At 42.8% G+C, this 27,975-nt stretch overlaps 1 protein-coding gene across 1 annotated transcript in view; it reads left to right on the forward strand.

Annotated features, from left to right (window-relative positions):
- LOC144671491 (striatin-3-like) overlaps positions 1-27,975 on the forward strand; it is a 51,895-nt gene that overhangs the window by 688 nt on the left and 23,232 nt on the right. The window contains exons 2-8 of the mRNA XM_078533440.1: positions 12,435-12,538; positions 13,345-13,418; positions 19,266-19,347; positions 21,337-21,516; positions 26,143-26,302; positions 27,158-27,299; positions 27,869-27,973. Of these exons, the coding sequence (XP_078389566.1) occupies positions 12,435-12,538; positions 13,345-13,418; positions 19,266-19,347; positions 21,337-21,516; positions 26,143-26,302; positions 27,158-27,299; positions 27,869-27,973 (847 nt within the window). The remainder of the gene's footprint in view (positions 1-12,434; positions 12,539-13,344; positions 13,419-19,265; positions 19,348-21,336; positions 21,517-26,142; positions 26,303-27,157; positions 27,300-27,868; positions 27,974-27,975) is intronic.

Consider the following 27,975-nt stretch of genomic DNA (forward strand, 5'->3'; position numbering starts at 1 on the left):
CTCCTACAAATGCTATCGCCTAAGAATGTGTCTTCTTGCTCTCGTTTAATAGGATGTACAGTAATTTAGGAAGTTGCTAAGTGCTGTTCTTCTGTCACTCCCCATAGATGCCTGGTCCTGCTTGAAATCAGCAGGCTGTATGATTCTGAGTTGCAGTACTGTCATGAGGACTTGGTTTGCATTGATCTGTATGTATTGGAGAGCTGCCAGAGTCCCTCAAACCAAATTTCACTGAGCTCACCAGGAAAGGTGGATGGAATTCCAGCGCTTGCACTGTACAAAAACAAGAGGGGGGGAAAAAAATTGATGTCAGCTGCTAAAATCACTTAGCATTTTGCATTTGCTAAATTGCTTTCAGCTTCAAACCATTTTGGCGTTTCTTTATGGGTAATGCACCTTTGAATTTACTGTTACCTGATTTAAGAAAATATGGCCTCGAACGTACAGATGAAAGGTCAGACCAGGACATGTGCAAATATAAGTCTAGTCCTGTTGTGACTGAGATTTTTCTTGATGGATTGCTTTTTTTCACAAAAACCTGACTTGGAATTTATACTTAAGGTTGTCCTTTGTCTGTTCCCTGCTGCATTGTAGCTGTTGAAATATGATCTGCAGCCATTCTTTAATTGTCCTCTAGTCTGTATGGTGACGCTTGTTCTTAGAGACCCCAGAGCCAGTCCTAAACTAGGACACAGACTCCTAAATTTGGGACAATCAATTACAATTTTTTTAAACAATTGGGGTCACCTTCATATAAATCAAATTTATAAAGTATGTTAGGAATTTTAGATCAGTTCAGTTTAGAACTAAAAATTATGTACGCGACAATATTGTATCAAATTGGGGTCAGTGTGGAAAAAGTAGCTGACCTGATGTAGCCAAGGCATAGCAGTAAGTAGATTTCTCTGAACGGCATGCATGAAGTAAGGCATCAGCATATTTATTAAATGGTCATGTATTGACTGAAGAATTAAGAATTGGTTATGTGTTTGGATTATTTATGTCACTATGGCCCATTATTTCATAAATATTAGAGGCGGGGAAGAGGGAATGATTTCTAACTATTGAGTTGAAATTGTATTATATTATCCTAGGGTGTTTTGTCCTTGATTATTTTCCCCTCATCCCCCTCCGCATTAATGCCTCCAGTATGCTGCATCTGAAAACAGTTCAGTGTGGTTGTCAGAACTCTAAGAACAGCTCAAATAAAGACCCATCTTAAGAATGGATCAGTGGAAAGAGATGCATATTTTCTGAGCCCCCATTTTTTTGGACTTGGGGCAAAATTTGGACTTGGGGCATAGGATCAGCATCCGTGCATTTTTTTTTATTATTAGCGTATTGACATTGTTCACAAGGGTGGCTTTTATTTCCTACCCTGGTTTCCCTGAAGGATGGTCATGATGGTTCCCAAACTACTGTGTCTGTGTGGTAAACGTGTTCTCATGATGCTGTTAGGTAGGGAGATCCTGGACTTTGACCTAATGATAACAAAGGGATGATGATTATATGCCCAAGCCACAATGGTGTGTGACTTTGAGGGGAACTTGGAGGTGAGGGTGTTTTATGTATCTGCCACCTGTGCCCTCGTAGGTTCCCTAGTTTCATAGATACTGCTGAGAATCTTTGGCAGATTGCTTTGACAGCACATCCTGTGGACAGTATATACTACAATCTATGCCAATGGTGGATGGAGAGGGTATTTAAGCTAGTGGATAAAGTGCTGATCAAGTGGGTGCACTGTCCTGGAGTTTCTTCAGTGTTGTTGGAGCAGCACCCATCCTAACAATTAGAGAGTATTCCATCTCAGTCTTGACTTGCAGTTGGTAGAGGTGCTTTTGAAAGTTGGGAGATGAGCCACTTCTCAGCATATTTACCAACCCTGCCCTGTAGTAGTCAAATCATTTGTCTGGCTGGTACAGTTCAGTTTCTGATCAGTGGACCCTTGGAATGTTGATCGTCAGGGAATTGGTGACGGATGCTTGAATAATTTGCTATACCACATCATTGATGTAAAGACACATGGAAAAGCCACTAGTTTGACCTTCTAAAGAGAGCTTAGCATGATAGTTTAAGTATCTGACTTGGCTTCCAGCTATGAGCTCAAGAGTTCAGATTCTGGAATATGTGTCACTCGGGTTTATTTCTTTCTCTCAAGTAGCATTTTAATAAAAAGTACAACTTTGTCACTACCACTAAGAAAAATGGTCCCAGAAGTTTAGATAATTCCCTTTTGTATCTTTTGCCAATTATTCTCTCCCCTTCACATGGAAGTACTAAGTCCTGCTTGGAAATAGTTGCTTGGACATTGCTTACTCCTCAGTACAATGATCAATGGCCGTTCTACATCTGAAAGTCTAGGCAATGTATGCTGGTCGATAATTCAAATAATGGCTTGTATTTATATATGGCCTTTCATAACCTCATGATATCCCGAAGCACTTGTAGGCGGCAACAATTTTTTGGAAGTGCAGTCTTTGTTGTACAGTAGGAATGGGGAAGAGGGCAGGAGCATTGAAGTCACTTTTAATATCTCTGCTGCAAGTAATTCGGCACCGATCAGCAATCAGGAGTCTTCTAGTTTATATGGCTCCGTCAAATGCTATGAGAACCAATGGAATCACCTGAGCAGCTTTCAGATGTATAAGTTTTTTTTTAAATTCAATTCCATCTGTAAAGTTTATGCAGTGTTTTTTTCATAGTTTTTTCATTACAACTGTGCCATTTGGCGAGGATGGCAAGCAATGTCGCTTTGATGTTGAATCCTATAGTGTCTAACACGGCACAAACCGTGGTTTGAATCTGACCACGTCCTGGTCTATATTGCTGAACTTTGGGTGGAGCAGGGGGTGGGGCAGGGAGATTCAAAATGGCCTTTGTAAGGGCCTGGTCTTTACCAGTTGTGACAATAACCAACTCGAGGACGGAGAGAAAGCTACTAAATATTATTTTAACAACATTTTCCTTTGTCAACTATACCCATCTGTCTCATGAAATTAATTAAACTGAATTTAGTGGAATTCCCTGTGTAATTCAAATTAATAAAGTGGGTGATCAAAGATTTAACTTTTAATTCATCATGACCATGGTTAAACCAAAAGGTAAGCTAAACAGGCTGAACACTCAGGCAGCTAAAGACAAACGTGATTTAAGTTGTGTTTTCTCTGCTACTTAGAGGTTTTCATTGACTAATGAAGAATACTTAATTTGTATTTGTGGGAAAAGAATGGGCGAGTTGCCTTCCAATGTTCAGGCATGCAAAACCAGGAAGCTGCCAGGTTCAGGCCTTGGCCTGCACAGTCAGATGATCTCAGCCAAGGTTGAGATTGAATTCAATACCTCTGGGTCACAGACGAGAAGGTTGGTGAGATTTCCTGTTCCTGATGGCTATTCTGTCTCCTAGCACCTGTGTGAGTATATTTTTTTTTAATTCATTCATGGGATGTGGGCATTGCTGGCTAGGCCAGCATTTATTGCCTATCCCTAGGTGCCCTTGTTCAGAGGGTGTTTAAGAGTCTGGAGTCACATGTAGGCCAGACCAGGTAAGGATGGCAGATTTCCTCCCCGAGTGAGCCAGATGGGTTTTTACAACAATCGACAATGGTTTCATGGTCATCGTTAGATTTTTAATTCGAGATTTTTTTTATTGAATTCAAATTCCACCATTTGCCATGGTGGGATTCGAACCTGGGTCCCCAGAGCATTACCCTGGGTCTCTGGAATATTAGTCTAGTGACAATACCACCATGCCATTGCCTCCCTTGTATTGGGGGTATATTGGGAGTATATTGGGTGAAGACATGCTGAGGCACAAATATGAGCCATCTCATCAGTGCATATCCTGCCAACATCCTGTCTAGGCTTACACATGAAGAATTAGTTTCTTCATAAAGAGAAAGGAAGAATGGGGAGAGGAAGATTGGTGGGAAAGGATAGAATGGGCGAAATCAAATGGGTATAACGACTGTATTAAACATATTTGATCATTAATTTTCCATTTTCCCTTGCAGTTGAGTGTTGACTATTTTAATTAAATGGAATCCCACACGCTAACTCTGTTTCTTCCCCCCCAACGCCCTCAGTGTGCTCCTCATCTCTCCCCTAAAGGGTTGACCCTCTCGGTCTATGTAATTCTGTAGTGACTCACTCAAATGACTATCCACGTCGTCTGTGGGGAAATAGATCCCAATCCTGTCCATGCCCAAAATTCACATTTTCCAATAGGAGGCAGTAGATAGGGATTAGCAGTGGAATCCCTGGATGACACCTTCACCTCTATTGTCCCCTGCTCAAAATACAACTGAATAGTGTTGGGCATATGGCTGATTCAGTCTCATGCAAATCAATATGTGTTGTGATTAGTGGCATCATTGTATATAGGCACACAGCCCATCTATTTGTGTAGCAAAACAAACGGTCAAATAGTAATGTTGCCCCAGAGCACTCAGACAGCTAATCATTGGCTTTGCTGTGATTCCTCATTTGTTTTCCTGCTACCGTGCTCAGCAAAATACTTATGTGAGGTGTGAAGAGCTGATTAGAAAAAGCACCCCTCGCTTTAGCAAGGAAGAGAAATCTCAAAATAATTGGCTCCTGTAAATGGCTCCATTTCTGTTTAACACAGTCTGAGATTTATGGTCTGCAGTATTTGGTGGGAACTCTGAACAGCAGTGTTTTTCTGATTAAATATTGAATTCTGCAAAGGAAACTGTATTCTTGTAAATGTAGAATTGTTTATTGCTTTGTGAACTTTTACCTCTTACGTGGGTGTGTTTTATTCACACCAAGGTCAGAGCATTCGTTCTGGGGAATAGAACATTAGAAAACTTCTCAGTAAAACTCCAACAACTTCAGACACTCACTGCTGGGAAGAAGACCAGTTAGATGCACATTTCCAACACTAACCATCCTGTGGCCTGGTTAAGATTGCCACAAGAGGATATTTTTGGCTGTGGATCCATGTTCACCAGGAACTAGATTAGAACTCCTTATGGTAGTGACCTTATGGCTGCTTCATCCTATCAACCTGGGCTGGATCCAGACTTGGGTTCTGAAGGGGAACAGCCAGTGCCTGATAGACTGCACCACCCATGTTGAGTTCCAAACATTAGAGAACATCCAGCGTTTTTTGTTTTCATTTTTATAGTGGAACTTGCATTTCATTTCCCCAATTATCTGCATTTCTACAACATTCCTCACCTGAAGCAAGATGTCACAAAGTGATTTACAGTGGAGGCAGAGCAAGAAGGAGAGGGGGAAAAAATAGAGCCAGGGTGGGGATAATGAAATGATAATGGATAATGATAAGAGTAGTGAAAATGGCCAGTTTTGAGGAGAAGGGTGTGAGGAGGCTTTTGAAAGCAGCCAAGGAGATGAATAGGCAGAAGGAGTTCTAGAGAACAGGATGAAGGGTCTGACAGCTGCTACCAATGCTGGAGTGAAGGCAGTTCATTTATCCAGTAAGCTCCTAGAGGAGTTAGTTTTTTTAAAACCATACTTTATATATTTTTCTCCTTATTCAGACCTTCCTATTCCCTGGCTGAAGAAGCAGCCAAGTAACATCTTCTAAAGCTTTTGCCAGTATTAATCTCTGTGCTGTATATAAAAGCTTCAGCTTTGTTGGACACTCAAGCACCATATGAAATAACGTCACTCTGAAATAAACAGCCTTGTTGGTTATTTGCACATTTTGCTCCCACAGTCTGCCATCGTTCCTGTTCAAAGGTCTGGACTAGTTTAAGCTAATGTTCCCAGACATTGTGGATTGTAGCCAACAACAATGGATGCCAATGGTCCATCTTGCAAACGAGAAGGGACCTGGCATATGCTACAGAATTTTACACCTTTTACATGGCAGATGGTTGTTAATAGTACCATTGTATTAGAGTTGCAGTTACTGAGGGGAATTCACTGTGAAGATACCATTTTGCAAGTGAGCTTCTTTTATGCCAGCTTTGTGCCAAGAGAAAAGTAAGTGTAAAATAAACCCTTTTAGAAGCTGTCCCATTGACTCAGTTGATAAAGACAGCATGCAGCTAAGCCAGTTAGCCTAGAAGGTTATGTGCTGGAATGCCTGGTTGCAACAGTTGGCTTCAATGCCTATAAACTCAGAGCAGAAAAAAAAGTCCTGCTTTCTGTCCATTGGAAACTCTGTGAGTTTGAACACATGATAAGGGTTTATTGCGCTCTGTCATGGTGCTCTGCACAATCAAGTACCCTGCTGCATAAACTCTTTTTAAAAAAAGAAATTGCATTTAGATATCACCTTTCGCTACTTCAGGATGTCCTACAGCACATTGTTCAATGAAGTGCAGCCAATTTGCATGCAGCAAGGTCCCACAAACAACAATGAGAAAAGTCTTGAGATAATCTGTTTCTGATGTAGAGGAATAAATGTTGGTCAGGAACCCAGGAAAGATTCCCCTGCTCTTTTTCTCTAATGCCATAGGATTTTTAATGGCCACCTGAGGGGCCACATGGGGACCTCAATTTAACAGTAAACTAAAAAATGATACTCTCAATACTATATTGGAGTGCTGACCTAAATTACGTGCTTAAATCTTTAGACTGGGGTTGGAACTCACTTCTGTGAGAGTGTAACCATTGAGCCAAAGCTTAAGTTTCCATGTGAAATATAGGACGATAGAAAAGGTATTGGAGATCTGCTGATGTATGAAATCGTATTCTTGAAAGAGTTAATGTTTTCAGGAGAGGAGGGAGAAAAAACATAACTGTAAACTGAACAGTGATTTGTGTTTGTTGGAAATTGGCTGCAATATATCGCACCAGTGGCAAGGCACCATTATATCAAACCCTCTAGTGCTTTAGATGTGCATAAAGTACATGTTATTTGCATAATACATTTTTAACCACTGTTGGACCATGTTATCATTGCTTTATTTAATGCATTTTAGGCAAAAATACTCTTAAGCTAATGTGCATTAATATTGTGTAAAAATACTCTGTGCAATATCCCAGCACTTTACTCTAGTGTTGTTGTGAAACTCAAAATGCTTGTTCTGCACAGCAGCCAAATTTGGGAGGTCAGGATCTTTGCAGTTAGTTATAATGTCAGTACTCTTCACAGCTCAAGTGGAAATAATTTTGCACATCATTGTTTCAGTTCACTGAAATTCTAATGTCAGCATTTGAGATAGACTAGCCATAGATCAAAGAGGCAGTCAGTGACTGACAGCAGGAGCTGCTCAGGCCTTTACCTGAGGGTCTAAATAACAGTAAGCATCCATCAATAACAATAATACCAGCGATTTAAATTACAATAAAATCTCTTGTCATTGAAGAAACTCTGGTATGAATAAAGGGGTGATGTACCTTTATTTGTTGAAAAATGCTTTCAAGTTGCTGATGGACTGTTATGTGGCTATAATTTCAAATAATTCTGTTACTATTCGATCCCGGTTATTTTTATGTCCCTTAAGTAGTACACTTTTGTGTCTGGTGGACCCTTACTCCAAGACTTGAGTTCATAATCTCTGAAGTGATGAGGGTATGCTGCATGGCTTGACAAACTCATTCTTCAGATGAGCTGTTGAACCTGCCTGTTCAGGTGGTAATATATAAAGAAGAGCTGGGAGTTCACCCGATGCCCAGGTCAACGTCCTCTCAGACACGCCACTAAAACAAATACAAATCAACTAATCGTTCATCTTGCTGTTTGTGGTGTGGCGCTGGTGCAGAATGGCTGCCATGTTTAGCGACATAGCTACAAAAAATTATTTTTATTTTTTACTCCGGGGGTAACTTGGGATGGCAAATTTCTTCTAAGATAAAATTTTACAAAGGCGTAGGTTTCACAACTTAGGCCTCACGTTGTGTGGTGCCTTCTTTTGCATTGCAGGAAACATTTCATGGCCCTGAAGCAAGACTGTTGTTCCAAGGTTATGATCCTTGCTGCCAGAGTTTTCCCAGTTGCCAGCAATGCCTTGTTTCACTGCTTCGTGAATTAGTACTCCAGTGTAGTACTGAGGGAATATTGCAATGTCATAGGTATCATCTTTCAGATGAGACATTAAACCGAGGTCATGTCTTCCCTTTCAGGTGAACGTAAAAATCCTTTGGTGTTGTTTCGAAGTAGAATGAGGGAGCGCTCCCCGTTGCCCTGGCCGATATTTATCCCTCAATCAACACCACCAAAACAGATTGTAAAGTCATCATCACATTGCTGTGTGTGGGAGGTTGCTGTGCGCAACTTGGCTGTCACATTTGCTGCATTACAACAGGGACTGCACTTAAAAGCATTTCATTGTCTGTGAATTGCTTTGGGACATCGGTGGTCATGAAAGGCACTATATAAGTGCAAGATCATTCTTCCTTTTACTACAGGAAGAAGTATAACCGAGGTGGAAAACTCCACGTGTTCAGAGCTGTGGCCCTCTCGCCAGTCCCTGGAACATAGCACTGCTGATTCAGCACCTTGTGCAGATCTACCATGCACACTTTCTCCCTCTAATTATCATTTGAGATATTTAGCTCCATCACTACTTTTGATTTCAACAAACCAAAGTTATATTTCTCTCCACCCGATCACTGACCTTTCCTTTTGGTCTTCTCCCCTGCCCTCTGGCCCTTTCATTTGCTCAAAACCTATTACATTTCTAACTTTTTCCAGTTTTGATGAAAGGTCACAGACCTGAAATGCTGGGCAGAATTTTTCGCTCGGCACGCGGTATGCACGCCCGATACGCTCGAGCATGAAATAGCTTGTAATGATGTCAGGCGAGCGTCCCGATGTCATCGCGCACTCGTGCGATATTTCGGTCAGCGGGCCCGCACGGCTGCTGGAGTAGCGCCCGCCATTAATTAAGAGGTCATTTAAGGCCATTAAAAAGTCAATTGACGCCGATTTTTATTTTTAGTTGCAAGTGTGATTTTGCGCTTGTCACACGGGCAAAATGGGCAGGCGGCCAGCTGACAATTTCAAAAACCTCATCCACGGGTGGGATAAAAAGGGTCAGCAGCATTGCCAGTGTGAGTAGTGAGGAGTTTGGTAGATAGTTTGCTGCTGGTGACTTATTGGTATATGGCAGCTCGATCTCTGTTCGGGGCTTTATTGTTAGCATTTCCAGGCTTCATTTCCGGACTCCTTGGTGTCTCCAAGGACCCTGGAGAATTCAGAATGTGTGGACCCTTCCAGGTATCAGACATCCTTCTGTTACCCTGGAGATTGTGGTTTCCGCTGGTGGCACCTCCTCTGAGGAGAAAGAGAGGGCAGAAGGGAGAGGAGGCCAGGTTACCCTATGCAGCTTCCAGGGGAGCAACCTGTGGGAGCAGAGGCGCAGGCACAGTGGATGCAAGGCCAGCTGGCAGTCCAAGGCGTTAGAGGCTGCAGAAGACGCCACTATCCTGCTGCCAGGGTTTACAGGCGGTGATGCAGCTACCTCAATATGTCCGAGGCGCAATGCTAAAGGAGGTTCCACCTGTCAAGGGAGACAGTGACCTCGATCTGTCAGATGATTGGGCCGGAGATCAGCTCTGACTGTGTGGGTGGACACCCGATGCCAGTGACTGTGAAGCTACAGTGGCCCTCAACTTCTGTGCATCCAGCTCTTTCCAGGGGTCGGTGGGGGATCTGTGTGGAGTCTCCCAATCAGCTGTCCATAGTTGCATCAAGCTGGTGACAGAAGCTCAGTTCAGGCGGGTATTGACATTATTCATTTCCATATGGATAAGGCCAGCCAGGCTGAGCAAGCCAGAGGATTTGCAGCGATTGCAGGCTTACCCCGCATCCAGGATTCATGTGGCCATCAAGGCGCCAGCGGGTCAGCTGGGTGCCTTCATTAACAGGAAGGGATTCTGCTCCATGAACATGCAGATAGTGTGTGACTGCAAGATGCATATTCTGCAAGTCCCTGCAAGGTACCCTGGCAGCTCCCATGACACATACGTCCTGAGACACTCCCAGGTGCCGAGGCTCTTCAGTGCTCCAGCCCGACTGGATGGGTGGCTGCTTGGTGACGAGGGCTATCCCTTGAAAAGGTGGCTTATGATACCTCTCCGCCACCCAAGAGCAGAGGCAGAGCAGTGGTATCATAGGAGCCATGCCTCCACAAGGGCGGTGATAGAGAGAACCATAGGTCTTCTGAAGATTCGCTTCCGATGCCTGGACTGTTCAGGAGGAGCACTACAATACCCCGCCAAGAGCAGACCACAATGTGGTACTGGCAAGGGGGGACCCACTGGAGGAAAAGGATGTTGACACAGTCTCACAGGCTACAGGTGATGATTCCTGTAGGGAGTCAGAAGAGGAGCACAGTGAAGAGAACACTGAGGGCGTGAAGGTAGAGCTCTGTAACCTCCAGGGAAGCAGGGACACCAGGGATGCCTTGATCCAATGCTGCTTCAGCAAGGCTGCCAAATTAGCACTACCAACTCATGCCAGGATTTCTGCCTCCATCCCGGATGTCTGATATGACCCTTTCCTTTGACCCCAAAGTCCACTCAGTGCCTGTACAATAAAGTTTCGAGCCACCTATGTCCAGCCTTACATACTGGCATACCATTAAATAAAAAAGATGAAGCATACTCAGGCCATTACGACAAAAGAAAATTTATCTCATGTTAACAGTCAAAACAAATTAACAGAACCTTCACTGGTCTTCAACCCCAGACCAGTTAAAATAAACAAAACATTGTACAACAAAATATCACCCGTGATCAGTCCCTCTTGTGCTCATGGTGCCATAAACTTATGTTTGCAAAGCGTCTTACGTCTTGTTACTCCCCCCTCGCTGGCACCAGCATTAGAGACAGCCTGCTGACTCTGCTGTCTTGTTGGCCTTGATGGTCATCCTCTGCCCAGTGGAGCCTGTGCTGGCCCTGCCTAGGAGGGAGCAGCCAGATCCACGACTGGCCTCTCCCCAGTCGCCGCAGCCTCGTAAGATGCCACGGTCACTGGCAGAGGAGCAGCTGCCGTCATCCAGAATGCCTTGAGAGGAATTCGCAGAGACGACAAGCGGCTCATGCGCCAACGTGAGGTTGCTTTGGACCTCCCTGCTCACTGTTGATGGACGGGCACCTAGCTGGGGTACTGGGTGCCTTATCCATCTCCCACACTGACCACCTGAGGTCAGTGCCTGTGTGAGGGCTTGCAGATCTGAGCGCAACCCCAGGAACCTGATTCTGTTCCTGGAGCTGCCTCTCCATGAGAGTCGCCACTCCCTCAATGGAGGAGGCAGTGCATTTGGCCATGAGAGTCAACTCAGTGCTGATGCTCCACATAAACTCCTCCATAACAGAGACCATTGGACCTGGCGGCTGACAAGCTCCCGCCCGCCCCTTCCTGACCATTGGGGAGCTGCCATTCACGCTCGGTGACCTTAACTGGCTCGCCAGTGTGAAATTGCGATTGAGGGCCGATCGTAGGCGGGGGCCAGTTGTGGGCAGCAGCCCATTTCCCCATTGCTCCTGGGCCTGCTGACTGCTCCCGCGTGCCAAACTCTCAATCCTGCCCGTTAACTCTGTTTCTCTTCCCACAGATTCTGATGGACTTGCTGAGTATTTCCAGCATTTTCTGTTTTTATTTCCGTTTTCCAGCATCTGCAGGGTTTTGTTTTTGTATACTTTGTTGTCCTTCACTAGACCTCCTCTTGGCACGCACTATTTCTTATAAGTGGGCAGCCTAACGCAAGTCTCATTCTAGCACCCATTCTTTAGTTGTTTATAAGGAAGCGCCTCCTCTGTCTTTCTGCTTTACATGTTTTGACTAACTTGCTGTGTAATTTCAGCACTTTCTCTTTTTAATTTCAGATTTCCAGCATTCGTTGTTTTTCCCTTTTTTTTCAATTACTCGTCCACTGCTTTTCCTTTAGTTTGTCCACAACCAGGATTGACAACATAGTGTACAGAGAATCAGTTGGTCTTGATAAAAAATTGTCTTGCATTTATGTAGCAACTTTCACAACCTCAGGACACCCCAAAGCACTTCACTTTGAATTGAATGAAGTACTTTTGAAGTCACTGTTGTAATGTAGGAAATGAGGGAGCTGATTTGTTCACAGCAAGCTCCCACAAACAGCAATGACCAAAAAATAATTTTCTTTGTGATGTTAATTGCGGGGTAAATGTTGGACAGGACACCGAGGATAACTGAAACAAAAACTGCTGGAAAAACTCAGCAGGTCTGACAGCATCTGTGGAGAGAGAAACAGAGTTAAAAACAAAATTCTGAAGGAGAGTCATCTGGACTCGAAACTTTAACCCTGTCTTTCTCTCCACAAATGCTGTCGGACCTGCTGAGTTTTTCCAGCAATTTTTGTTTTTGTTTCAGATTTCCAGCATCCGCAGTATTTTGCTTTTAACTCCCCTGCTCTTCACAAAAAAAGGCAATACATTCACCTGCTCCACATCAGAAGTTTAATTGCAACAAGCTCTTCAACTATTTTATTGATTGGTATCCGCTTTTACGTTTTTTAAAGGCACGTGTAGCCTTTCTACAAGGAGAGAGGAAAGGTCAGGAGAATCTCAAGAAGGACCTGGTCCGGAGAATTAAGATGCTGGAATATGCCTTAAAGCAAGAAAGGTAAGCCTTGCAAACCGAACTCTGAATCCTCCCCAAGAATATTGTGTAGCTACCTGAGATGAGTAACTATAGTTTGCCTTACATTGAAATTTGCATCAAAAACTAAGTTGGGGTAACAAGAGTTACAAAATATAAACTGGCTATGAAATAAAATGTTGAAAGCTCAATCCTAATGGGTTCTGCTCACCAAGGTAGGATCTGTATACAATACAATGAATGTGCATATAGATAGGTTAAGGGCGTTTGAATAACTGATGGAAAACCCCTTGTGCTATTAACTGTGTTCTTTCCTGTATTAAGGATCTTGACCTTTCACCTAGGTTTCTTTAGTTGTTTATTTTAAGAAAACTGAGTTCCTGCTTCTGATTAATCGGAATCCCCTTCCCCTACAGGAAAATATTTGCTGATTTTAAGTTGCCATGAGATTGGCTTCTGCTGTGCTGATTCTCATAGTAATAAGCCTGCTACCACTCACGGAAAGAATCAGAGGTACTTAAACGCTGCTGATGCTGGTGAAAGTGCCTCTTTATCCGAGCAAAACCTGCTTGCTCAAGATGTGTTAAAAGCAACTGCTGAAAAAAGGAAGGAAATTTAAAAATGCCCTTAAAATTTAGCATGGGCTTAATTGTTGGAAGCATTGGGATTCATGGAAATAAATCCCCAGGTTATGTCAGGAAGATGAATGTGTCCAAAATTCAATTATACTTATTTTGAATTTCCTTTTTTCCCAAATCAAATGCTCTATTCATATAACTATCACTTGTTAATATTACATTAGCATGTCTTCGTTTCACATTTTTTTCTAGGACAAAATACCACAAGCTGAAGTATGGAACAGAACCAGTTCAAGGTGACTCAAAGACGGATGCGTCTGATTCGGGTACGTTGAGAAATTATACTAATTTTTGCCTGGGACTAATTCATACCTTCAATTAAAAGTCACTGTTGCAGGTGTACAGTATAGGTAGATCAAGTGGCCTGAGGTTTTGGACATGGTGCTTTCTCATGTCGGTATTCCTCTTCCCCTCCTGCTGAGCTCTCTATGCCAATCTGTTTCCCCCAGATCTGCCTGTTCAACTCTGTTCCAATGAGGACCATTTATATAGCACCTTTAATATCGAAAAATGTCCACAGATACTCAATACTGCTGCTGCACTTCCTCTTCCTACTTATTGTGATGACATCATTGTCACTTGCACTCCTAAGCTGTGTGCCTTTACTGCCCCTTTTAAAATCCACTCTCTTAAGTTGGCGTTCAGAGTGGCCCCTGAGGGAACGGGGGGGCAATTGACAGAAACCAACAGTTTTACTCCCTTTGAAGGAGTACTCCCTTTACATTTTCTGTAAAATTGGACCAGCTGTGGTAAATGCAGAAATTGGTGGTATTTATAAGCCACTAAAGATGAGGAAGATCATTCTGCTCAACTAGTTTGGCTATCCAGAGAAAACCAATCATCTCTTCATTGCATTATCTAGTTGTTCCTAAGTGATTATAGGTTTATTACTTTACCCAGGTCTGCTGCATGTATTGATCACTATTTGCCATGAATTGTCACCCCGTGATAAATCATTGTCCAAATTATAACTACATTTGTATAGTAAATCAATAATCTCTATAATGTTCTTAATTATTTAGCTCAAATAGATCCCACGACCACCAGCAATAGACCTATAACTCATATTGCTTAAAATGCCCTCTTCAGGCACAATCCAAGTCTAGAAGGATGTCCATAGTTCAATGCTTTTATCCATTCAGATGTACATTATACAAAGATTTCATGCCCTTACCTTTAAGCACCTACCATGTCAAAATTTCATTCTAAAACCTGAGTGATCATGGGTTGTAATAGGGAAGGAACAGATATCAGATCTAAATTTGTACCACTATTAAGCACGTCGTACTTGAGTTATATCTACACTGATAGCAGGAATCACAATGATTGTTCCCATTTGTCTATATTTGTCTCCAAATCTGTGTACCTCCTGGCAGTAACTGTAGATTGTTGGTAGATTATTTGGCTGTGAAGGGTACCGTAGCTACCTGCAAACCCATCGCTACATATTGCACGCATACGTCACTTTCCAGCTTGACTGGCTGATTTTTGTCTTGACTTTTTTCCCCAGGCCTCCTTAACCTGAGCCCATTGTAGCAACCCCATTTACCTTGCTGGATAGGGATCAGTTAACCTCAATCAGACTGGGAATTGAATGTGAGACCATCTGCATTATGTGGCATATTATAGTAAGAGTGTTGTTGTTACACTCAAACGAAGCAGCTGAAAGAATAATGATAAGTCTGGACCTGTACAGGTTGAATTCTCTTGTAAGCATAATTGATGTGAAATTCAAACATGATTTAGTGTGAAGCAGAATTAGGTGGAGTAACCACTTCGATTTCTAGACCATAGAGTAAACACATTGGAATTTGAAACTGGTCTTTGCGCAGTCCTAAGCTTGCCTACTAGAGGAATTGCAGATTTTCAAAGAGATATGTCCAATTGCTATTTAACACTTTAATAGGATATATGAGGGATCCAGCACAATTATAATGCTGGAAAATTGCAATTATATTATTTCCACAAAAAATAGCAAAGATATAACCCCAACCCAGGCTTGTATCTATATTACTGTATTGGCCACCTCCTAGTCATTAGTAAAGTGAATCAAGTATTGTTCAAGTGACAACTACTCACCAATAACATTGTCAGTTTGGATTCTACCAGAATCACTGAGCTCCAGAGTCTTGATTCAGACATGGACGGAAGATTCAAATGCCAGAGTGGCTGCCCTCGACATCAAGGCAGCAGTTAGCTGAGCATGGCACCCAGGAACCCAAGCAAAACTGAGCTTATTGGGTGATGGGAGTCAAAAGGAACACGTTTCAGTGGCTAGAGTCATACCAGGTACAAAGATCATGGTTCTCAGTCAATACAATCCCAGGACATTGCTGCAGGAGTTTCTTAGAGAAGCATCCTCAGTCAATGGCCTTCACTGCATGACCCACCCCACACCCCTGCCACCACCACCAATGTCATGTTCATAGTGTTCAGCTCCGGTCACAACTCTTCTGATAATTAATCTGCCCATGCCATCCTACAGCATGACCTGGAGTGGCAGCCAATATTCACACAGCGTTAGTGTCAGGTAATGACTATCTGGAGCAAGAGAAATCCCAGTCACTGGCCTTTAACCTTTCACAGTACCACCACTGCAGAGACCCCACCACTAATATCTCAGGATTCACCATTGGCCAGATACTCACTGGAGTTGCCCTATCAACAAGGCAGAGGCTGGCTACTCTTAGTTAAGTGCCTCCCTCCTGACCCCTCAAAGCCTTGTCACCACTTTCAAGACAAAAATGATAGAATGCTTGCTATTCCCCTGCAATCACAGCACTGGAGAAGCTCAACCCCACCAACTGACCAAGATTATTTCACCTTCTCCACCTTGACTGCTACCAATGAGAAGGGCAAAAGTAGCACTGTGTGAAATCGCCATCAGCTCTGAGTTCCCAAACACCCTGACTTGGACATGTATCAATATCGTTTTGTGTTCACTGTGTCAGTATCCTGGAATTCCTTACTTAACATCAGTGTGGGAGCACCATCAGCACAATAACTGGTTCAAGAAGGTGGGCGTCCAAGACGAAAACATGGGGTGGACAGTAAATGACTAGCTATATCCATATCTCAGGAAGAAATAAAAATAGTTGCTTTCACAATATAAGAAACATTAGCTGTTGTCACAGAATAAGTATCACTTAGATCCTTTGGGTAAATCCTTTAAAATGTTGTCTATTAACGCCTAGAATAAGGCTGGTTGGCTGCAGTGTGGTGTAAAAGTCACATCCTAGTATGGTGGAGTGACACAATCCTTTAATTTCCATTGAATATTGTAAGCTTATGCTGCTGCACTCCTGGTTTCTTGTAGGTTTAAATATTGTCCCAGGACTTGCAACCAGAATGACTGAACAAGTATCTTCTTGCCTAGTACTCTCTATTTGTCATTCCTTTCTTCTTTCAAAAAAAAACACACTTTAATTATACTTTCACTTCCCTAATATAGCCTTTTCATGATTCTTCCCTTTCCTCACACATATTGGCCAACCTATCCTTTTAATTTTTTTTGTAAGGCAATCTGTGACATCCTCCTGCATGTTGACTGTTGTTGAGCCTGTTAATGTAGGTTACTCTACCTCTTTCTAAATTCTTTCATTCTTGATTTCCTCTGACTTCCTTCCCGGATTGCACTGACTCGTGCTGGGTTGCAGTTAAAAGACATTGCGCTGACTCATGCTGGGATATGGTTCCACAGATCCCAGCTGCCCCCCAGCACTGCATTCAAGTGGCCATTCTTAAATTGCTTGGATGGTGGGTGGCTATTTCACAATGTAAACCATCACTGATAAACCTGATATTTCCCTTAACCAATGTTTGGAAGAGATATTAGATGGGAAAACATCTCCTCCTGGTCCCTAGCACAGGGTGCCAATTACACCAGGCATTTAATTATCCTGATAAAAACAAAAAACTGCGGATGCTGGAAATCCAAAACACAAACAGAATTACCTGGAAAAACTCAGCAGGTCTGGCAGCATCGGCGGAGAAGAATAAAGTTGACATTTCGAGTCGTCATGACCCTTCAACAGAACTGAGTAAAATTAGGAGAGGGATGAAATATAAGCTGGTTTAAGGTGGGGGGGAGAGAAGTGGGTGGGGGGGGTGGTTGTAGGGACAAGCAAGCAGTGATAGGAGCAGATAATCAAAAGATGTCACAGACAAAAGAACAAAGAGGTGTTGAAGGTGGTGATATTATCTAAGAGAATGTGCTAATTAAGAATGGATGGCAGGACACACAAGGTACAGCTCTAGTGGGGGTGGGGTGAAAGAAGACTAACGGCATAAAAGGTATAAATTTTAAAATAATGGAAATAGGTGGGAAAAGAAAAATCTATATAAATTATTGGAAAAAACTAAAGGGAGGGGGAAGAAACGGAAAACGGGTGGGGATGGAGGAGGGAGTTCAAGATCTAAAGTTGTTGAATTCAATATTCAGTCCGGAAGGCTGTAAAGTGCCTAGTTGGAAGATGAGGTGCTGTTCCTCCAGTTTGTGTTGAGCTTCACTGGAACAATGCAGCAAGCCAAGGACAGACATGTGGGCAAGAGAGCAGGATGGAGTGTTAAATTGGCAAGCGACAGAGAGGTTTGGGTCTTTCTTGCGGACAGACCGCAGGTGTTCTGCAAAGCAGTCGCCCAGTTTGCGTTTGGTCTCTCCAATGTAGAGGAGACCGCATTGGGAGCAACGAATGCAGTAGACTAAGTTAGGGGAAATGCAAGTGAAATACTGCTTCACTTGAAAGGAGTGTTTGGGCCCTTGGACAGTGAGGAGAGAGGAAGTGAAGGGGCAGGTATTGCATCTTTTGCCCCTTCACTCCCTCTCTCCTCACTGTCCAAGGGCCCAAACACTCCTTTCAAGTGAAGCAGCATTTCACTTGCATTTCCCCTAACTTAGTCTACTGCATTTGTTGCTCCCAATGCGGTCTCCTCTACATTGGAGAGACCAAACGCAAACTGGGCGACTGCTTTGCAGAACACCTGCAGTCTATCCACAAGAATGACCCAGACCTCCCTGTCGCTTGCGATTTTAACACTCCACCCTGCTCTCTTGCCCACATGTCTGTCCTTGGCTTGCTGCATTGTTCCAGTGAAGCTCAACGCAAACTGGAGGAACAGCACTTCATCTTCCGACTAGGCACTTTACAGCCTTCTGGACTGAATATTGAATTCAACAACTTTAGATCTTGAACTCCCTCCTCCATCCCCACCCCCTTTCCGTTTTTTCCCCCTCCCTTTAGTTTTTTCCAATAATTTATATAGATTTTTCTTTTCCCACCTATTTCCATTATTTTTAAATTTATACCTTTTATGCCCTGTTAGTCTTCTTTCACCCCACCCCCCACTAGAGCTGTACCTTGTGTGTCCTGCCATCCAATCTTAATTAGCACATTCTCTTAGATAATATCACCACCTTCAACACCTCTTTGTTCTTTTGTCTGTGACATCTATGGATTATCTGCTCCTATCACTGCTTGCTTGTCCCTACAACCACCGCCTCTCCCCCCACCCCCCCCGACCTTAAACCAGCTTATATTTCACCCCTCTCCTAATTTTACTCAGTTCTGTTGAAGGGTCATGACGACTCGAAATGTCAACTTTATTCTTCTCCGCCGATGCTGCCAGACCTGCTGAGTTTTTCCAGGTAATTCTGTTTTTGTATTTAATTATCCTGGCCTCATCAACCAATTCAGCACAAACCAAACCTTCCTGCTATACATGGTCTGTTCCACACAAGATAGGGCATTCCCCAACAATGCCATCTGGGTACACAGCTATTTTCAGTCTTGTGCTGGGATACTGTGGAACCTGAAAAAGAAAAATGTGCAGCTCTTCTCCATTTTAATATGTCCTTTCTCTTGCAGTGCTCCATTGCATTCAGTTTGCATGACACCCCTTTCTGTCCTAAAGCTATTTGAGTTGTGGAAAATGCAATGTGATTAATATAATCCAAAAAACATAGAATGATATGTTTAGCAATCTAATTTGCCAAGAATTTATTTAACAGGTTTAAACAAGAGTTTAATCTGATATCTCATTATTCGTAATCTAAGACTACTTTAGGATGTTATGATGGTACAGCTATAAATCAACTCTATATTTCATCTTTTCAGTTATAAACAATGGCCCTGATACATCAACCATAGAACAGAATAGTCCATTATCGTGGAAAGAGGGGCGGCAGCTGCTGAGACAGTAAGTACGCATCACTATTATCTGCAGTTCCTGATGTATGGAGCTAGAAAATCCCACTGACAGGATGCAATACAACACAAAGGGACCCAACTTGAGGCCTGTGGGCTAAAAGTGGCCTGCTCACTCTGCCAACCCAGCCCATAAAGACCAAGTGGCTCTGTTTTCTTGACACTTGTTGGTTAGTCCTGAATGAATTCTGTGACCTCGAAGTTTGGAAAGGGCTGTTCTTAGTGTTGTTGCCTCAGTGGTGGATATATTCTAAACCGGATCATCAAGATCTGTTTGTATCAGTCGTTTGAGATATGTGCAATTTAATGGGAACCTGAATTTAAACTGTTTGTGGCCTACAAGTCTCCATGCTATGCACTTAAGTGATCCGGAAAGACAAAAAGGCTTGCAAACTCCTGGTTTTGAATATTTGCGTGAGAGTCTCTCTACCAATCCCTACATGATAGATATCATTCATGTATCTGCAATGGAGCCTATTTACATTGTAAAGAATTGCACAACCTTAAGAGAATAATATTAAAGCGTGTCTGCAATCGTCTGCTATTTTATCTTGGACAAGCATATCTTTACATGTAAGCATATCTTTACAGTCTGGTTCCAAATCAGACAGTGCTGGTAGAGAAGGATAGAGTTGGTGGCTGGGGAACAGAGTTTGTGACACGGACCAAAGACAATGGTTTTTCCCAAAATCTAGTTGGAGGACACTCTGTTCATCCAACACTGGATGTCAGACAAGCAGGCTGATAAATCAGGCAATAAGAGAGAAAGTCAAGGGAAGTGGTGCCAAGGTAGAGCTGGGTGTCTTGGGCATTCATGTGAAACCTGATGTTGAGTTTTCAGCTGATGTCGCTGAGGGGCAGCATGTAGATGATAAAGAGGAGTGGACCAATGATAGATCCTTTGGGGACTCCAGAAGTAATGGTGCAGAAGTGGTAGAGAAGTGATTGTGGGTGATTCTGTGGCTACAAGTGAACAGGTAATGGTGGAACCATTTGAGGGGAGTTTCACCCAGCTGGTTAATGGAGGGGAAGTATTGGTCAGCCATGTCAAAGGCTGCAAACTGGTTGAGAAAGATGAGGAAGGATAGCTAACCATGATTACATAAGATGCCATTTGTGACTTTGAGTAGGGCCATTTCAGTGCTATGGCAGGGGTGGAAACCTTATTGGAGGGGTTCAAACATAGAATTCTGGAAAGGTGGGCACCCTATTCGAAGGCGACATGTTCAATGACTTTGGAGAGGAAAGGAAGGTTCGAAATGGGTGGTAGTTTTCAAGAACGATGAAATGAAATACATCACATCAAATCCAAGCATATCACAGACAGATATTAACTAGAGTTAATGATGTTAACTACAAAAAATCTCATCAGGTTTGTGCATATTCTGGTCAAAAGTTTCATTTTCAAGACAACATTCATTTTGGAATTGCAAGAGGTAATTTCTCTGGTGAAATTTGATGTACTGTTTATTATGAGCTGCAGAGTGAAGTTGTTTTAGTGACTGTTTAGGATACAAGATACTGCTGTGACTTTACCCAGTGCTCCAAATGTTAACTTTTCTAATTTTGGCAGTCACTGCCAGAGCACTGATAACTTCAAAAACTCAACCCATTCCATTTGGTCTGATTCTGGCCTCACAGAAGTAACTATATTGACACTCCTCTGGAGCTCCCCTCCCTTCCTTGCTGCCTCCCTTTGAGATTTAAATCAAAACGTTCCTAAATCCTTCACTTTCGGAAGTCGCACAATTTGACTCTTCAACCATGCTTTTAGTCAGCTCCTGACTGTTTTAATACTTGGTTACCATTTCTCATCCATGAAGCACCTTGTAATGTTTACTATGTTAACGATACTACATAAGCACAAGAATTTTATTACTCCGTGTAAAAGATGGATCAAAATACATGAAACCCTCCATGAAGTTTCTGCACTGTTGCTTGTAATTCTAATGTCTAATTCTTCTGTGTGCTATGCTTTAAGATATTTGCAGGAGGTGGGTTATACAGACACTATCTTGGACATGCGGACAAAGCGGGTCCGATCCATGTTGGGCCGTTCCAGCCCAGAGCACAATGGAGCAGCAGAGTCCAACAGCTTGGGACAGATCCTAAATGGAGGAGACTCTCCATTAGTTAAACAGATAGAAGAACAGATTAAGAGGCAAGTACCTGAATCAGATTCACTTTCTTGCAAGTACTGCAGTTCCTAGCTACAGACCTTCTCATGTCCTGTGAACATCTATGGGTTTCATCTAACGAAGACAAAAAGCTGGATACACCTATGGCAGGACACTAGCTTATTAATGCCATTTCTATCCTCGATCATGATAGTTCGTGAAGCTGCATTGAGGGGAAAGCAAACTTTTTGGCCATCACCTCAGGCTTCTTTTGTGACCAGACGCCGGGGGGTGCACAAACAGGCACTGTTAGGAACTTGAGACAAACTACCTTCATCGAACGTGTTTTGCACAGGAAGGAGTTGGAAAGAGGAAATGGGAAAGGGTAATTAAAACCAGGGAAGAAAAGTCAATTTTATTATGAATTAGGCTTGAGGAACACAAATACCGGGACTTGGGCCTTTTAAGATAAGTGGCTCCTCGTCTGTTAACCTTTGGCACTGATCGCTCAGCAGTTGACTAACCCTCTAATTTTGTTATCATTAATTACTGGGCACTGACAATTATTTAGCAGTCTTTTTGGGGAAGGTTAAAATTAATACACATTACCAGGAGTCATGTTGGGAGACAGAGAAGGTTTCATTGTGATTTAGTGGGAGAAATGCAGTACAGAAGGAAGGATTCTTGCGCTTTGAAACAGATGGCTTGCATGTCTGCTCTGTAAGGTGTTAGTTGCCGTGCCAAAAGCAGATTATTTCTTTTTTTAACAGCTACTGTTATTTTCAACATGACTGTCTGGAAAAAAAGTCAGTACAGCCAAGTATAAAAGCTGTTCCAGTGCCTGAGCAGCCAAAGTGCAGTCTGGTGTGCTACACAAATCAGAAGGTCCTGGTTGTGCTGACAATCAACCATGCAAGCAGGAGGGGATGCTAGAATTTGTCTCGGAGCTCATGGGCTCAGGAGGATGACAACCAGATACTACTCTTGCTCCTGATCATTATATGGTGACCCCTGATGAAAGTGTGTGCATAGGCAGCTGATCAAGTCAGGATCAAACTGCCTGCAACCACTCGCTTGTATAAAGAATGGCCATTTGAATGAGATACCGGGGGATGGAACTGTAAATGAACAGGGCTGAAAATGAGAATCCAAAATAAACAACTCCTGGAGTATTGCTGTGTTTGTAAATCAGGTGGCCGCTGAGCTTCAGAGACTAACTGGAGCCTAGAGTGATGCCCTACATTAAATTTCCCTTTCAATTTAATTTTATGTGAAGTTATTTTAAGCTTGGGGATGTCAGGTATACCTATTTCAATTGTAGACCAGTTTTAGAATGGTGAAGACTCGAAGATGCAATGGAGCACAGTGGAAAGCCGCAGGCTTGACTCTCATCGATCCTACCTCCTATATTTTGCTGGCATGTGATGATCCCAGACATCCTGTACAGATGGAATGAAATCCTGGTTATTCTCTGATTCCCCTGAGCTTCATTCGACAAGGCTAAGGAACACCCCTTAACCTGGCTATTTGCAGAGAGGAAAACAGACCGCAAGAAGAGTCTTAAGATGAGGGAAGATGATTAAAACATATCCTTTAGCATAAAAATTTCACATTTTGCATACAGCTGTATTAAAATGGCTGTTGTCTAGACACAAAAAATGGAGTCTACCATCTCTCCCAGATACCTTTGTAGGTCTGCCTGCCAATTCCCATTCATTGTGTTATATTGAATCTACAGTGCAAAAGGATGTCATTTGACCCAACTGGCCCATGCCAGTATTAATACTCCACACAACCCTGCTTCACGTACTGACCCTGTGCCAATTTCCCTCATGTATGTATTCAACATCACCGTAAAATATAATTGCTACCTGCTTCAACCACTCCAGCTAACGAGTTCCACATTCTCACCAGTCTCTGTAAAGACATTCCTCCTAAATTATTTATATAACCTGTTATACATAATGCATGATTTTCTTGAGGAATGTGGAAGCATTTATATTTATTAGTCAAATTTTATTTTCTGTTGTCCTGCCAAATTACAAATCTGATCTAAATCCAACCATTTTGTTGCCTCCCGTTGTTGACATTACCTTCCCTTCTTGGTGGTGTCAGTAACAGGCTTACTTGGTTTCAATATCTCAGTGATTTGATGTATGTGGGAATGGGGCACAGTATTGCTCATTCATGTCCCCTCCAGACTGGCATTCTCACTTTTGTAAGTATTCTCTCCTTTTACTGAACAACTTAAAGAAAAATAAAGGATGGGGGAAAAGTGTAGGAAGACTGTGGAGGCTGGAGTAATAGAGAATACTTTTCTTTCAGTGAATTTACCTATTGAGAAACAGAGCAGGGAAGTCCCAGTTTGATACGCTACTCTGTTGAGATGGCTGATCTCACACAGGTCAAGGGGGATGCGGAAGCCTTGCTACAATTGTACAGAGCATTGATGAGACCACGCTTAGAGTATTATGTGCAGTTTTGGTCTTGTTACCTAAGGAGTAGTATACTTACAGCAGAGACAGTTCAGACAAATTGACTAGGCTGATTCTTGGGATAAAGGAGTTGTCTTATGAGGAAAGAATAAAGAAAAGTACAGCACAGGAACAGGCCCTTCAGCCCTCCAAGCCTGCGCCGATCATATTGCCTGTCAAACTAAAACATTTTGCACTTCCGGGGTCCATATCCCTCTATTCCCATCCTATTCATGTATTTGTCAAGCTGCCTCTTAAACACCACTATTGTACCTGCTTCCACCACCTCCTCTGGCAGTGAATCCCAGACACTCACTACCCTCTGCGTAAAAAAACTTGCCCTGCACATCTCCTCTAAAGTTTTCTCCTCTCACCTTAAATCTATGTCCCCTAGTAATTGACTCTTCCACCCTGGGAAAAAGCTTCTGACTATCTACCCTGTCCATGCCACTCATAATTTTGTAAACTTCTATCAAGTCGCCCCTCAATCTCCGTCGCTCTAGTGAGAACAATCCGAGTTTCTCCAACCTCTCCTCATAGCTAATAACCTCCAGACCAGGCAGCATCCTGGTAAACCTCCTCTGCACCCTCTCCAACGCCTCCATATCCTTCTGGTAATGTGGCGACCAGAATTGCATGCAATATTCCAAGTGTGGCCTAACCAAGGTTCTATACAGCTGCAGCTTTTATACTCAATACCCCTGCCGATGAAGGCAAGCATGCCACATGCCTTCCTGACTACCTTATCCACCTGCGTTGCCACTTTCAGTGACCTGTGGACCTGTACACCCAGATCCCTCTGCCCGTCGATGCACTTAAGGGTCCTGCCATTTACTGTATAATTCTTGCCTGTATTAGACCTTCCAAAATGCATTACCTCGCATTTGTCCAGATTAAACTCCATCTGCCATTTCTCCGCCCAAGTCTCCAGCCGATCTATATCCTGTTGTATCCTTTGACAATCCTCTTCACTATCTGCAACTCCTCTAACCTTAGTGTCGTCTGCAAACTTACTAATTAGCCCAGTTACATTTTCCTCCAAATCATTTACGTATACTACAAACAGCAACAGTCCCAGCACTGATCCCTGCGGAACACCACTAGTCACAGCTCTCCATTTAGATAAGCACTGCTACCCTCTGTCTTCCAAGACCAAGCCAATTCTGTATCCATCTTGCCAGCTCACCTCTGATCCCGTGCGACTTTACCTTCTGTACCAGTCTGCCATGAGGGACCTTGTCAAAGGCCTTAATGAAATCAATGTAGATAACATCCACTGCCCTTCCATCTTTGATCATCTTTGTCACTTCCTCGAAAAACTCGATCAAGTTAGTAAGACACGACCTCTGCTTCACAAAACCATGCTGCCTGTCACTAATACGCCCATTTGCTTCCAAATGGTAGTAAATCCTGTCACGAAGAATCTTCTCCAATAATTTCCCTACCACTGACGTAAGGCTCACCGACCTGTAATTTCCTGGATTACCCCTGCTACCCTTCTTAAACAATGGAACAACATTGGCCATTCTCCAGTCCTCTGGGACCTCACCCGTAGCCAGTGAGGATACAAAGATTTCTGTCAAGGCCCCAGCAATCTCCTCCTTTGCCTCCCTCAGTACTCTGGAGTAGATCCCATCCCAACCTGAAAGGTTGAGCAGTTTGGGCCTATACTCATTCGAGTTTAGAAGAATGAACGGTGATCTTATTGAAACATATAAGATTCTGAGGGGGCTTGACAGGATAGATGCTGTGAGGATGTTTCCCCTCTGGGGTATCTAGAACAAGGGGCGCAGTTTTAAAATAAGGGTCTCCTATTTAAGATTGAGATGAGGAGAAATTTCTTCCCTCAGAGAGTTGGAAGTCTTTGGAGTTCTCTTTCACAGAGAGCAGTGGAGGCCTGGTTATTTGAATATATTCAAGGCTGAGTTAGTCAGATTTTTGATTGACAAGGGAGTTGCAGGTTATGGGGGGCAGGCAGGAAAGTGTAGTTAAGGCCACTATCAGATCAGCCATTATCTTATTGAATGGCAGAGCAGGTTCAAGGTGCCAAATGGCCTATTCCTGCTTCTGTTTCTTATGTTCTTAGTATGTTCTTATACTAGAATTAGCCTGTATCTCTAGGCTAGAAAGCCATGATTCCTACTGTAATTACATTTTTGTGTCAGCCTGGTTTTATGTGGCGTTCTTCCTTTACAGAAATGCAGGCAGCGAAACTCGAGATGGACTACGAAAATCAGTACTGGAGAAGATGCCTTTCCTCCAGAATGTGGATGACGATAGCGACGAGGATGATGACGAATTGGATAATGTTCCTTCAGAACTCTCTGTCACACAGAGACTAAGCAAGAAACAAAGGGTAACCATTGAAGCTTTTAGCCTTCTTACTTAATAGAGTTCTCCAGGACTGCCTGTCTATAGAAATTCTGGGGGTTCCACACATGCTCAGTTTTTGAATTGAATTCTCAAGTTGGACCTTGCGAGCCTCCCCAGAGCAAAGAGAAGGTACTCTGGATGTGAGGTGTGTAAAAATTGGCACCATACTAAGGTTTTTCAGACTACTAAATGCTGAAGTTGAAGAAGTTATCCTGACAGATACCCATGTGTTACGCGTTTTCTTTCAAGCTGCAAGCAGCCTTGTAGGTAGTGACACTTTTTATTTAAAGGTTCCGGAGTTATACACTCAACTCTGCTCATTGGCTTCCAAATGCTGGCCATGTTTATAATTAGCTGAGGGCTCACTGGAGCAGAGACTGAGAGTGATACTTCTCATCCCTGGAAAGGAAAATCAGAAGCCAAGGCATATTTTTGACTGGAAACTGGTGGTGTGATGTGTAATGAGAAAGAATGAAAAAGATGAGAAAATATGAAGGTGCGGGGAGACAGTGCAGGCAGGTAGGCAAAAAGATTATGGGTGAATTGGATAGATATGAGGGTATGAGTGATGGTGTATTAGTTTTTGGAACTGGATGCATTGCAAAGTGTTTTCCAGTCGTGTAACCAGTATCTCCTATGTTCCGACCTAACTGGCAACCAAAATTTAGATTTTGGTGGTCAACATCACAAACCAGTCTATTAAAAGTCTGTTTTGTTGGCACACTGACCACGATGATCATTTTGGCAATTAGCTGGTGGCCTGTCAGGTCAATGTGTTTGTTTGATGTCCAATGGGATTTACAAATTGACCTTATTTGTGAAATGTGTGTTACTATAGATAGGCACCGAGATGACAGCTGCTGATCCTGCCATGGACTGTGAGACAGTGGATGCTTTGAGTGAATTTCACTTCCTGGAGACTGGAGAGGAAGAGGAAAGGGCTGAAGATTCCAGAAGCTTGGGGGATGGCAAAGAACTAGGTAAAAATAAGGCCAATAATGAAGTGTATTGAAATTTGCTACGTGAGTGTTCTACCATTAAAACAAAAGCAAATGTTAGAAATCTGAAATAAAAACAGAAAATGCTGGAAATACTCAGTAGGTCTGGCAACATCTGTGGAGAGAGAAACACAGTTAGCATTTCAAGTCAAGGACCTTTCTTCGGAACTGAAGGAGCGTAGAAATTTAATAAGCTTTGAGGAAGTGAAAGGGGGAGGAAGAACAAAAGGGAAACGGAAAGCAATGAAGTTGAACAAAGTAAAAGAGAGATTTGTCTCTGGAATTTCCATTTGTCTTAGCATAGTTAAAAGCTAAAGAGGTTCTATTGGTAGCTCAGTCAGTAAATTCACTTTGTGGAACTAAACCACGCAAGCTAGAAGGTTTTGGGTTCAGACGCATATGTCTGCGCTGCATTAGTTGATCTCAACCACTGTGACCCAAAAGGCCAAGTTTGACTTGCTGTGATCATTGAGATTGTATAGTTGTCTAAAATAACGTGTGTAACACTTTCTACTGACTGTATTACGTTTTATCCATGATTGCATTCATAGGAAACCACCGCTCTAAGCTTCAAGATGTGTTGACTAATTTTACAGACATCGACGGCTTGCCTTCCATTCCCTCTGGGATGATTGGTCAACCTAAGTCAAGCGAAGGT

This window comes from Cetorhinus maximus, chromosome 32, assembly GCF_964194155.1.
Source record: "Cetorhinus maximus chromosome 32, sCetMax3.hap1.1, whole genome shotgun sequence".
Classification (NCBI taxonomy): domain Eukaryota; kingdom Metazoa; phylum Chordata; class Chondrichthyes; order Lamniformes; family Cetorhinidae; genus Cetorhinus; species Cetorhinus maximus.